The sequence below is a fragment of the Tachypleus tridentatus genome, chromosome 1 (genome assembly GCF_004210375.1).
Source record: "Tachypleus tridentatus isolate NWPU-2018 chromosome 1, ASM421037v1, whole genome shotgun sequence".
Lineage (NCBI taxonomy): Eukaryota > Metazoa > Arthropoda > Merostomata > Xiphosura > Limulidae > Tachypleus > Tachypleus tridentatus.
Window position 1 is genome coordinate 18,535,081 of NC_134825.1, and position 12,689 is coordinate 18,547,769.

Genomic DNA, 12,689 nt, shown 5'->3' on the forward strand with positions numbered 1-12,689 from the left:
TTGTGACCATCCATTCCACTCTCTCCAGGAGCAATGTTCCTCCAGATTCTCCAACAAATTTTCAGCCCTTCTTCTTCTGGTGAAGTATGGGAGCCCTTACCATTAACCAATTGCAAGCTGCTGTGATAGTTGACCATAGAAGCACCCTCCTGAATTGGTTCCACAAAACAGCTGGCTCTAACTATTCAGTTCAGAGTAAGGCAGTGGTATTCTGCTGGTATAAAAGAGACATAACCTCCTGATGCTATTTACACAAGCACTGGAGTAGATCTGTCACCTTACTGGATGACTTGGTTTCATTATACTAGTTACACAATCACTAGAGTTGATCCATCACTTTACAAGATGGCATGGCTTCCTCATACCATTTACAATATTGTGTAGTTGGTCTGTCACCATATTGGTTGATGTGGCTTATTATTATTATTTTACACAAACAATAAAATTGATCCATTACCTAACTGGGTGATGAGACCTCCTGTTACGCATTCCATACACTATGAAGTTAATCCATTGCAAATGCAGTACACCCCTTTGATTGAGAACTGTTTTCCCACCTTTACATGGATGTCAGTTTCCAGTAATAATGTTTTGGATTTTCAAGTGAAACGATCAAGATAAGTCCTCACATGAGTTCATTCCATCCTCTCAATGCCAGATGACAATTCCTAGACTGATAAAACAGTAATGATCCTTGTGTCATACCCAGTTATTAGTGTGGGTCTTAATTCCAGATTCTTTAGTTTGAGATGAAGATGCCATGATCATCGTCCTACTCTCACATAGATGCTGGTATCCTGTGAGAAGGTTTTGGATGTAGTTGACTTGACAAGTACAGCCCAATCCCCTAACCACTCTACACCTCATAATTTCCACCCTTGTGTTTTACAAATTATGGGAGAAGAGTATAGCTGGCTCGAAAAGTGGTGTGGTTCTTCTCTTTAGAGCTTCAGATCTATTTTTCTCATTGTCAGGGATATCTTTCAGATGTTCTCGAGGGTGCTTCTGTTATTCTCTTCCTCCAATCTCTCCTCCTTCTCAATGGAAAAAGGATCCAGATCATGGTACCATCATTTGTAAAACACTCTCTGAAGAAATCATAAATGGGAATGACAGAGGGGAACCATGATGTTTTGAAAGACCAAATCCCAAAACCAATAGAATGTTATAAGCAGTAAGTAATTGAGCTGAGAGTGTGTGGTAAACTAAAATTCCATTAAATTAAGTTGTGGAAGATAAGGTAGAGTTCAACAGACATTCAGGTTAAAAAAAACACCCAACTGGACAAGATATTGAGTAGGTCAGAGGAAAGACTTCAACATGACTAGCCTATCCAAGCTACCACAGAAAGTAGTTGTTGAGTAAGAGCAGTCAATTCCAATTTGGAATCATGGACATTGAGCATGGAGAGGATATGCAAGAGCCCAGACAATTAAGCCAAACATGTGTTGAAGCAAGTCAGAGGAAAGTTCTTGAAGTGATCACCCAACCCAAGAGGGACAAACCACAGTGATGTTTTCAGACGAGGTAAGCATAGGAGACATTTGTAGATGATACACACAACTCAGAAGAAAACATTTCTCAGATAAAAGAGGATTTCTAAGTGAACTTGGATACTGATATGAAGAGGTTGAAGAGAGAGCATCAATACCAACTGCCAATTCCTGGTTGCCTTGGGGACAAGAAAAAGGCGGGAACAAAAACCCCAGGAAGAGTAGGCAACAGGTTCGACTGCCCAATGCCAGAGCAGTTACCAAACCATCTCTGACAAATGCTGGTTTGTTACAGGACTTCAAGAAGAAGGGAATGGAAAAATGAGAAACCAGAAGTGGTAACTTTTTTGTGGGGGTGTAGAAAAAGACAAATTAGGGTTCAACAAAAACAAACAGCACATGAACTTTGAAATACATAATACAGAAAGTTTACACCAAACATAAATGCAAAAAAAATTGACTTGAACGAATTGATAAAAACAAATATAGTTATTGAGTTGTACATATAAAATTAAGTTAAAAATCAATGACTTTAAGAGAATACAAAGTCTAATATGCAACAATAAATAAACAAAAGAGTATATTCAAACTCAAATGTTGCCATATGAGAAGTAATAGTTCAGTAGAGGAGTGTAGAGGGAACTATGTGCGTCATGGGAGCACGTCACATTCCCATCGGTTAAGAAGTGGTGCATGACAATTTGCAAAAGGGTCATGTTAGAATCTTCCAATTTCAACAATGAGGGGTTCAGAAGGCTTGTGACATGAATACAGAAAATGTTTGCATATGTAAGTCGTCACTACATGAGAACAGCTAATGTTCTGAGGAAAGGTAAGTACTGTATCAGTTTGGTAGGAGTATCAGTGACAAAACTGTCTCTGGAATGTAATTTATATATTATGAATCTGAAATGCATAAACTATGAGAAATACAGATGAAAATTAATCTGCATTTTACATATTTTTTTCACAAATTTTAGGCCTAACACCTCATCAGCTTTCATTATCTAAACTGTAACTTTTAATCTGAGAATTTAGTTTAAGGATTAGACTAAATTACGCTATATTTTTTTGTTGCTGATAGTAATTTTTATTTTATTTAATAAATCATGAAATTATAAAAGAACTTACTGTTCTCGGCACGACAATGTCTGGGAGGAACCAACCTATATCCACTTACACAAGAACACTCAAAGCTTCCTGGAGTGTTGAGGCACAACTGGTCACAGTAACCCCACTGAGAACACTCATCAAAATCTACAAAATATAAAAAAAATGGAGTTAAAGTAATCGAGATCCTCTAAATACACCCAATACAAGTTTGCAAATTTATTACGATTATTCATCTAGTAATGATAATGGTCATATAGATTTACAAGAACAACAAAAAAGATAAATAATTTCTGAACACCAAGACAAAACATACATGAATAAAACTAAAGATAATATGAAAGTTAACTCATAGATTATCACAATCTTGCACTTCTTAGAAACATTTACCCATCCTTAACTGATTAACAAATTGAAATATTGAAAACTAATGCTTGAATGAGTCATTTTTTTCTGATAGCCATCATTCACAACTGCTTATTCACTACAGCATAATGATGTGATTATGAAGGTTATGGGAAGCTAGGTGTAAAGGACTGAATGAAATCTTGCTTGAAACAGGGTTTAAACAGAGGAAAATACACTTGGAATGTGTTTTTAACAGAATGCATCTGCCTAGAAAATTTTAAACAGAAGTTCAGTATGTCCAGTTCTTTACCAGGTCTTGCATCAACAGCTCAAATCATTGTCCAAAACTTCTTAGCCAGATGCAATCCTCTAACCACATTTTTCAATTACAAGTAATGAGATTTTGGGTAGTTCGACTTGTTAAGAATATCCCTACTAGGAACTGCTAGTTGTGTAACACTTCAGCTCAATTGGTAGAGCACTTTCTTGGTGTACAATGCAGGTCTAACTGTTGAATTAAAGTGCATGCAGTAATTTGGTTTACTTCAGTTACAGTTGCTTTAAAATGCTTAGAAGTTACTGATTCAATATAGAGCAAAATTATATCATTGGAACTTGTCCAGATACCCAAAGGAGATTAAGAAGATGACAGAACAAGTATGTGAATGACCGACAAGTCACGAAGAGAAAGAGTGAACACTGTTAAGAAAACTACATAAAAAGCTATCAAAAACAGACATAAAACTTGGTTATCAAGTCTTTCAATTAAGTAAATTAGAATCTTTGTTCCCAATTACTCACACATCAACAACAGAAAATATTAAAACGGCTGTTATGTTTCTTGTGAATAACAGCTTTATTGGTAGAGAAACCATGCCACTTTTCCTTCTAATTAAATTATCGAAGTCAAATACATAATAAACCAATGCATTTAACTTTTCTTTCACATTATACACAAATGTGTATTTTTGTAGCATTCAAAAATTGCCAAGATGTACTTCCTTGAACAAAAAATTGTCAGCCTTCTGCTTAAGAAACAACATGGAAAATTGATTCACTTTGCATACATCTCAAATACAAAAGGAAAAGGCTTAGAGACACTATAAGAATTAACATAACCTATGAACAAAGCTCATTGTTGACTTCTATGCAAATTTTAATAAATAAGTAATTCATACTATTCATACTTCCTAATCAACAAATAGTGATTACATACTGAAAAGAAATGAACAGAAGAAAAGAATGATACTGATAAAACTTAACAGTCATTACCTCTACAGCTTCTTCTATCACCTGGATTGACCTGCATTCCAGTTTTACAGTAGCACTCTCCTCCTTCAGGAGATGGTCGACATCCATACTCACATGACAAGGAGTGACACAAATTAGATGCTGTATATATAACACACACATTGATGAATTAAAGTCACAGAAACATAGAAACAGTTGTACTTAAAATATAATTTTTTTTTTTACAGTTGTAAAATTTTTAACTATATAATTAATTTACTGTCAAAATTATTTGGTAACATTAAAATTCCTAATGTAAAATACGTTGTATCAAGATGAAAAATTATTCTAACAAACCTAACAATATTAGACTGAGAATTTAATTATATTTTCAAATTTTAGTGTATAAATACATGTATACAATCTGACAGAGAAGAATATGTGACATTCATAAAGCTTTTACATGATAAATCATAATGAAGTAAAACTCCCAGTAAAAACCACAAGCACTTTTACCTTTAAAGATAAACCTTTCTACTCCAGAATGTAAAATAAGTTTAAATTATATAGGTTAATATAAAGGAATCATGAGTTTTTAAAGAATTGTTCTGATGAGGTGCTCAAGCTATCAGGTTTTGTATTCTTATGGTTTGTCTTTTATTCATCCTTCATGATTTCTCAATATTATGAATTTTTACATGATGCATTTTGAATACAAAACAACAAATCCTATCTTACAGCATGCCTCTTTTTCATCTGCCCCATCATCACAGTCTCGAAATCCATTACAAAGCTTAGTTTTTTCAATACATTTCTTCTCTGAAGGGCATAAAAACTTCGATTCAGCACAAGTAATTAGAGCTACGAGAGAAAAAGTAACACTGAAACTTTTGAAATTCTTCATTTTCATAATTTATTTAGATATTATACATAAATTATACAGGGTGTTCAGAAAGTCACTGTGCAGTTTTGAAAGCAGTGATAACAGCATTCATTCAATTTCAAGCCAGCAACTGATAGCAGTGTTTAGAAACAAAATAAGAAGGATCCAGGCTTGTATTGATGCCAACAGGGGTCACTTTCAACATTGTTTATAATTGTCATTCATATTTACCTCCTGTATTCTATATTGAAACATGTCTGTTAATAAATATATAAGTGCACAGTGACTTTCCGAACACCCTATAGTATTCTAAATGCCTAAACATCATAATTAAAACATTTAATGTGAATATCCACTGAAATGAAAGCTGAATTTAGTAGCTACCTTATCTATCATAATGATATATTATCATTATCTACAACATAAAGCAAAGGCTGTGTATGGGAGAAAAATATACTATTATATATTTATCATTTCATATCTGTTCTTATACATTTCTACATTTCCACATTTCTAGATTAATCAGTACCAAACTTGACACAGTAATACAGGATGACATGAGAAAGGTTGTGAGAGAGGGATTAGACTCCAATATCTTATATAAATAAACATCCATATGTGTGTCTCTCTGTCTGTTCTTTATACAGCAAATTACTCTAATCAACTAATTTTTGGCCATTTCTTTACTTGAAATGTTATAACAGTAAAAAAACAAAGTTATTCACTTCCACCAGTCCATCAGTAATTACCATCCATATCTTGAGGGAGGTAAGATATGATGCAGTATTAGATACTAGTATAAAGATGTCTCAGGTTGTCTTCTCATATTTGCGTCCAGTATTGATAATGTAGTAAAAAAATGTCATACTAATGTGGACAACAAATTAAATCTCTCTTTCCTGGCTATTGCAGAGATGCATGTTCAAAGCTTATTCATAAAAAGAACATTCCAAATTTTCATTTGAACCTATGTCAAAAATAGATTCAAGATTTTATTCAAGGTATAGATGTGCATATTAGCCCTAAATTTGTAATAAGCTCTGATCCATTTTTTTAAAAATATTTTTCTACACTACTTTGCACAAGACTGCTTGTAGCTCCATGGATTTCGTGGTTACAGAACCCTTAGTTACACAAATCACACAAAAAAAATGTAAACAGAATATATCAATACTACAACAAACTACACTAATTATTGTTGTGGTCTAATATGTACTTTTGATAGAAAATAACTTATTTTTTGTCAGTTTTTTTGCATGTAATGTTTAAATAGGGAAAAACAGTAAGTATCATGTTTCTACTTAGTATTATGTGATGTGAGTCCAATCCACTGACAGTGAACAATATTGACAAAAATGTCACTAATTGAAAGGTTAGACTAATATTGATCACAAGTTTCCAAATAAAAGTAAAAAAAAAACTTAGCCAATAAAGCAACAAAATGTGTAGTTTTACTTTTCCTTAAAATCAAAAAAAGTTTGCTGTTTTTTTTTCTGTTAAAGTTATTAAAGGACTGTCTGCACACAGCCTTCCCTAATTTTGAAGTGACAGCCTAAATTCACATCTATTTATGTAAGAAAACATCAATATACGCCTCTCATATTGCTACAGTTCTTGTGCATATTTTCATCTTTTACTGTACAAACCAGTGTAAAACTCTTGTATAAGTAATAAAAACACATCTCTGTGTATTAAATCAGTGTACACCTCTTGTATAAATACACATCTCTTTATGCACAAAATCAGTGCATTCTTCTTGTTTAGATTCACATCTGTTTACATACAAAAACCAGTGTACGCTTCTGATGTCAATTCACATCCATTTTTATAATAGAAAATTATACACCTCTTGTCTGGATATACATCTGTCAGCATACGCATAATAAACTAGACTTTTAAGAGAGTTTAACTGTATTACTAATGACTCAAAAAAAAATAATACTCTGAAGTATGAATATTTACTTATTTTCTTGTCTGAGAAAATAATACAGTTCGATTATTACTCTTACAATGCACCTCAGTTATTTCTTTTCTACAATCAGAGATAAATGTGTTTTAAATTGCCAAAATCTTGATATAATAGCTAAAGATATTAACACAATATCATCAATAAATTGATCAGTAAAGTAAAATGGTTTTATATGGAGCTTTAAGAATTTAAAGAATTGCAAGTCAAGAGCACACAATTCAGCATAATATTATTAGTAATGGTAGGGATAACAACAAAAAGGTATAAAACTAAGTCCTGACAAGACTTATTTAGTAACAATTTTACTATTAAATAAGGTGGAGATCACATGCTCAGAAATTAAATCTCGATAGGACATAAGTTAGCTATAAATCCCAGGTGTAAGCCTCAGTCAGGGCAGATTTTGAGCATTTTAATCGTTTATAAAAACAAAGTAGTTGTTTAATATATAAGTAAAAAAAAATATGTCCAATGTAATGTCTCTCGACAGACACCCAGTCAAAGACATCATATCTTTAAAATTACATATAGCAATATGTCTAGTCATAAGATAAAGCCTGTTATCAAAACACTGGAAAAAAAAGATTGTTCTATATTCGATTTAATTGTAATAAAGCATTATCTAAGTGATAACACTTGTCATCAATGGGACTCAGAATTATGGTAAGTGCTCTGGTTTTAAGAGATTTTTAGTCATCTTGATGCACCAACCAGGAAGTAGCTTTATAATTATTTTCTGTTCAAATAATTGTATACAAAATGTTTATCAAGTTATATTCACAGTATTCCAGAAATTTGAAATATCTAGCTAAATAGTAAATTCTCTGTTCAGTGGGTGTCTGATATGAATGTCTCTGGTCAAGTCGCGAAATTCATGAAATGCACATATGCAAGATTCATCTATTAACAAGTTACCAGAAAAAATAAACCAGAATAAAATCGACTTACTGCAATTCTTCTCATCTGATTGATCAGTGCAGTCAGTATGACCATCACAACGCCAGCTAGATGGTATACATATGTGATTGCTGCATCTAAACTGACCCCTATGACATGAAGGAAATTCTAGAAAAAACAAAATTGTTTACTAAAATGTTATTTTTCGCAAGTTTCCAAAGTAAAATAAAAACCAACTGATTAAAAGGTTTCTTGAAATCCTTAATTTTGATTTCAACCTGTGAATATTTAAACTTGGTAAGCAACAAGGTAATAGGTTTTAATGAAATTTTTAACAAAAATAGGCTATACAAGTGTAAAACAGAATTATAAGCTAACCTATTAATTTATTCAAAAACGTTGATTGATTGATTGATTTAGTGTTTTATGGCACAAAGCAGCGGGGCTATCTGTGCCAGACATTCGGTAAAAATGTAAAAAAAATAAAAAAATTTATAAATAAATGTAGTAATAGACATGAATGGAAATGAAGGTAAAACAAAAAAGTATAAAACCAATGTTGACACCTAGTCTACAATGTTAAGATAGAAGGCAGAGTATAAGAAGTTGTAAGGTATTTACTCTAGCAAAATGGTAATGATCATAACCCGCCAGGAAGACTAACAGGTAAGTTCAAGAACCACCGTCAATCACCTGAAGTTGGCCTTTCCAGTCCTGGTTCCGGGTTATGTGTCATAGCAGCTATTATCAAAATGTAAAAGAATAAAAGTTTTAAAAGACACTCCGCAAAATCGTAATAATGAGTAGCCAAATGTCCAGTAAAAAGATAAAAGTCAAGTAAATGGAGTAAAATTTGTAAAAGTAATTGAAGATAAAAGCAAAATGGCAATTAAAACAGAAAATGGTGTAAAAACCAATGTTGACATCCAGTCAACAAAGTTGTAAAGAACTACCTGTAGCAGAATGGTAATGATCATAACCCACCAGGAAGACTAACAGGTAAGTATAAAAACCACCGTCAGTCACCTGAAGTTGGTCTTTCCAGTCCTGGTTCCGGGTTATGAGTCAATATGGCCAGTACTAAAAAGTTAAGTAGCAAAAGTATAATAACAACTCGCCAGGACGACTAACAAGTAGTTCAAACAGTAGCGTTAGTCACCTGAAGTTGGCCTTTCCAGTCCTGGTCTCGAGTTATTTAATGTTCTGGCCATTGTCCTATGTCAAATTGAAGGAGAGAGATTAAAACTGTAAAAAAGGAACCACAATTAAAAAGGTGTAATGAATAAATATGCAACACTTAAATGAGATTAAAAAGATTAATGGCCATTAAAAAATTAAAAACATTATCAAGGTGGACAGAGTCACCATCACCAATAACTCTGTCCAATGTTACAGACTGACCCTGGGAAAAAATATGTTTAAAATATTGCCATCGTTGAGAATTGTAACGATGGCAAGAAAGTAAAACGTGGCTGATAGTGATTTGAGTGTTACACAAACTACACATTGGTGCATCAGTTCCAGATAAAAGAAAATGATGAGTTAAAAAATTGTGACCAATGCGTAGCCTAGTGAGAACAACTTCCTCCTTCCGAACTTTACGGAAGCTAGATGGCCAAAGTCCAATTTGGGGTTTGATTTGAAAAAGTTTGTTGTCACGTTGCTCACTCCAAGTGGACTGCCAGCTGGCACGGAGCTGAGCCTTGAAGACAACACCATAGTCCATGTACGGAATAGGCATAGGAGTGATGGTGCTGAAGCAGACATATTTAGCTGCAATGTCTGCAAGCTCGTTCCCGTGAATACCAACATGGCCTGGTATCCAGAAAAAACTGGATCGAAGTACCTGCTAATGAGAAATGGGCCAGTCGGTTTCGAATATCAGTGAGAATAGGATGTGAGCTAACGTGTAGCGATTCCAAGGCAAGTATAGAACTAAGCGAATCAGTATAAATAGTGCAGTTGGAGTACTGCTCAGCTGCAATATGATCCAGGGCAAGAGATATGGCATACAGTTCAGCAGTGAACACAGAAGCTGTAGAAGGGATTCTGCGCGCAACTACTGACCCATAGCAAACCACAGCAGAGCCCACTGAATTACCTGATTTGGAACCATCTGTATAAATGGGAACTGAATGATTGTTTGAAAGATATTTATTGAATAAAAGACGGTACTTCCAATCTGGAGTATCTGCCTTTTTTAGGTGACTGAAAGAAAGGTCACATTTGGGGGCTGTAATAAGCCATGGTGAGATGGGCCGACCTGTGGAATCTGCAATGTTATCCAAGGACAGACCCAATTCATCCAATTGCGCCCAGATGCGAAGGCCAAACAAAGCAATGACAGATCATCTGTTCTGAAAAAGTACTGCCCACCGAGGAAGGAAAACACATTTCCAGGTGGGATGCTTTGATAAGGAATGAAGTTTCGAAGTATATTGTAAAGATAGTTGCAAACGGCGAAGGTGTAGAGAAGGTTCATGAGATTCAATGTATATACTTTGAACTGGAGAGGTACGGAAAGCCTCAGTGCAGAGTCGAAGTCCTTGGTGATGAATGGGGTCCAGCATCTTTAAGGCCGAGGGTCTGACAGAGCCATAGACCATTGATCCATAATCGAGTTTCAATCTAATAAGAGCAAGATATACCTTTAACATTGAACAGCGATCTGCTCCCAACTGGTAGAAGAGAGAACACGGAGGATGTTCAGTGCTCTTGTGCATTTGACCCGAAGCTGCTTTAAGTGTGGTATAAAGGTCAGTTTACGATCAAAGATAAGCCCCAAGAACTTGTTCTCCGGGACCACTGGCAACAAAACTTCACCGATATGAAGTTCAGGATCAGGGTGAATACCCCGTCGACGGCAAAAGTGCATGCATACAGTTTTGGAGAGAGAGAAATTAAAGCCGTTCGCCAGAGTCCACTTCCGTACACAATTGAGGGTGGTTTGTAGTTGCCGCTCAATATATCTCATCTTTGACGACTGACATGAGATGTGAAAGTCGTCGACATACAGCCTATTCGCAACAGTGAGAGGGAGTTGTTCAGTGATGGCATTTATCTTTATACTGAAGAGTGTAACACTCAATACACAGCCTTGAGGGACTCCAAGTTCCTGTACAAAAGAACGGGAAAGTGTCGAACCCACACGAACTTGGAATCTCCTGTCCATTAAAAATTTTTTAATAAACATGGGTAGATGGCCACGTAACCCATATGTATGGAGGTCTCGCAAAACGCCATACCTCCATGTTGTGTCGTAAGCCTTCTCTATGTCAAAGAATATTGATACAAGATGTTGGCGGTTGAGAAAGGCTTCTCTGATAGATGCTTCAAGACGAATTTGGTGGTCTGTGGTGAAGTGCTGTCGACGAAACCCACACTGGGTGGGTGAGAGGAGGTTGTTTGATTCAAGGAACCAAACAAGACGAGCATTAACCATCCTTTCTAATGTCTTACAGAGACAGCTCGTCAAAGCAATTGGACGGTAGTTTGAAGGAATCTTGGGATCTTTCCCTGGCTTAGAGAAAGGTAAAATAATAGCCTGGTGCCAGGCATCAGGAAAAAACATTCTCCTGCCAGATCCGGTTGAAAACAATCAGAAGGACATCAAGAGAAGCAGGAGATAGATGATGCAGCATGTCATAATGAATATCATCAGGTCCAACAGACGTACTGGCAGATCGATGAAGGGTCATTTTTAGTTCCACCAGGGTAAAGGGACAATTATAGTCAAAGAAACAGTCAGTTCGAAAGGAAAGAGGTGATCGCTCTGCCCGAGTCTTGATGGCCAGGAAGGTGGAGGAACAAGCAGAAGTGCTAGATACCCGGCAAAAGCTTTCACCTAGAGTGTTAGCGATGTTCCGAACATCAGTCATCTCCTGACCAACAGAGAGTAAGATCGAGAGGAGGATAGAATTGTAGTGTCCATTAACCTTTCGAATCCTGTCCCATATGATCTTGGAACTAGTGGTAGAAGATATGCTGGTTGTGAACTTAATCCAAGATTCCTACTGGCTTTGACGTCTTACCCACCTAGCATGTGCACGGGCCCGTTGGAAAGCAACCCGGTTTGAAAGTGTGGGATATCTACGAAAAGTATCCCAGGACCGCTTTTGAGCCTTCCGTGCTAAGTGGCAAGCAGGATTCCACCACGGACGAGGATATCGTGGAAAACGTGTCGAGGTTTTAGGAATACACTGAGCAGCTGCATGCGTAATACAGTCAGTTACCGCTGCTACACAGTCGTCTATTGATGGCTGATTTACGATGGCAGGATCAAGTTCTGCGAGAGCAGTAAAAGTGGACCAGTCTGCCTGATCCAGCTTCCACCGGGGCACGAGGGTCGGGTGACATTGACTACGGCCAGTCTCTCTCAAAAGGATCGAAAAATGATCACTGCCTTGTGGATTACTGTCAACCCTCCATGAAAAATGGGAGAATAATGAAGGGGAGCAAACTGAGAGATCAATAGCGGTAGAGGACTGACTAGGTGCATGAAAGTAAGTGAAAGAACCAGTATTGAAAAGAGAAAGATTGTGATCAGAGAGCATCCGCTCTACAGATCGGCCCCTCCCATCAATAATAGCACTTCCCCAGAGGGGATGATGTCCATTAAAATACCCTAGGATTAGAAATGGAGATGGCAATTGTTCAACGAAAGCATCAAGATCTGATTGATCATATGTCTCTCCAGGGGACAGGTACAGAGAACAAACAGTGATGGTATGACCCAAGGAAACACGGATGGCTACAGCCT

The 12,689-nt window shown here is 36.0% G+C and overlaps 1 protein-coding gene across 1 annotated transcript in view; it reads right to left on the bottom strand.

Moving 5' to 3' along the window:
- The window catches only part of LOC143244129 (low-density lipoprotein receptor-related protein 2-like), a 231,445-nt gene that overhangs the window by 126,933 nt on the left and 91,823 nt on the right, over positions 1 to 12,689 (bottom strand). The window contains 4 exon segments of the mRNA XM_076488262.1: positions 2,625 to 2,750; positions 4,224 to 4,343; positions 4,920 to 5,042; positions 7,982 to 8,098. Of these exon segments, the coding sequence (XP_076344377.1) occupies positions 2,625 to 2,750; positions 4,224 to 4,343; positions 4,920 to 5,042; positions 7,982 to 8,098 (486 nt within the window).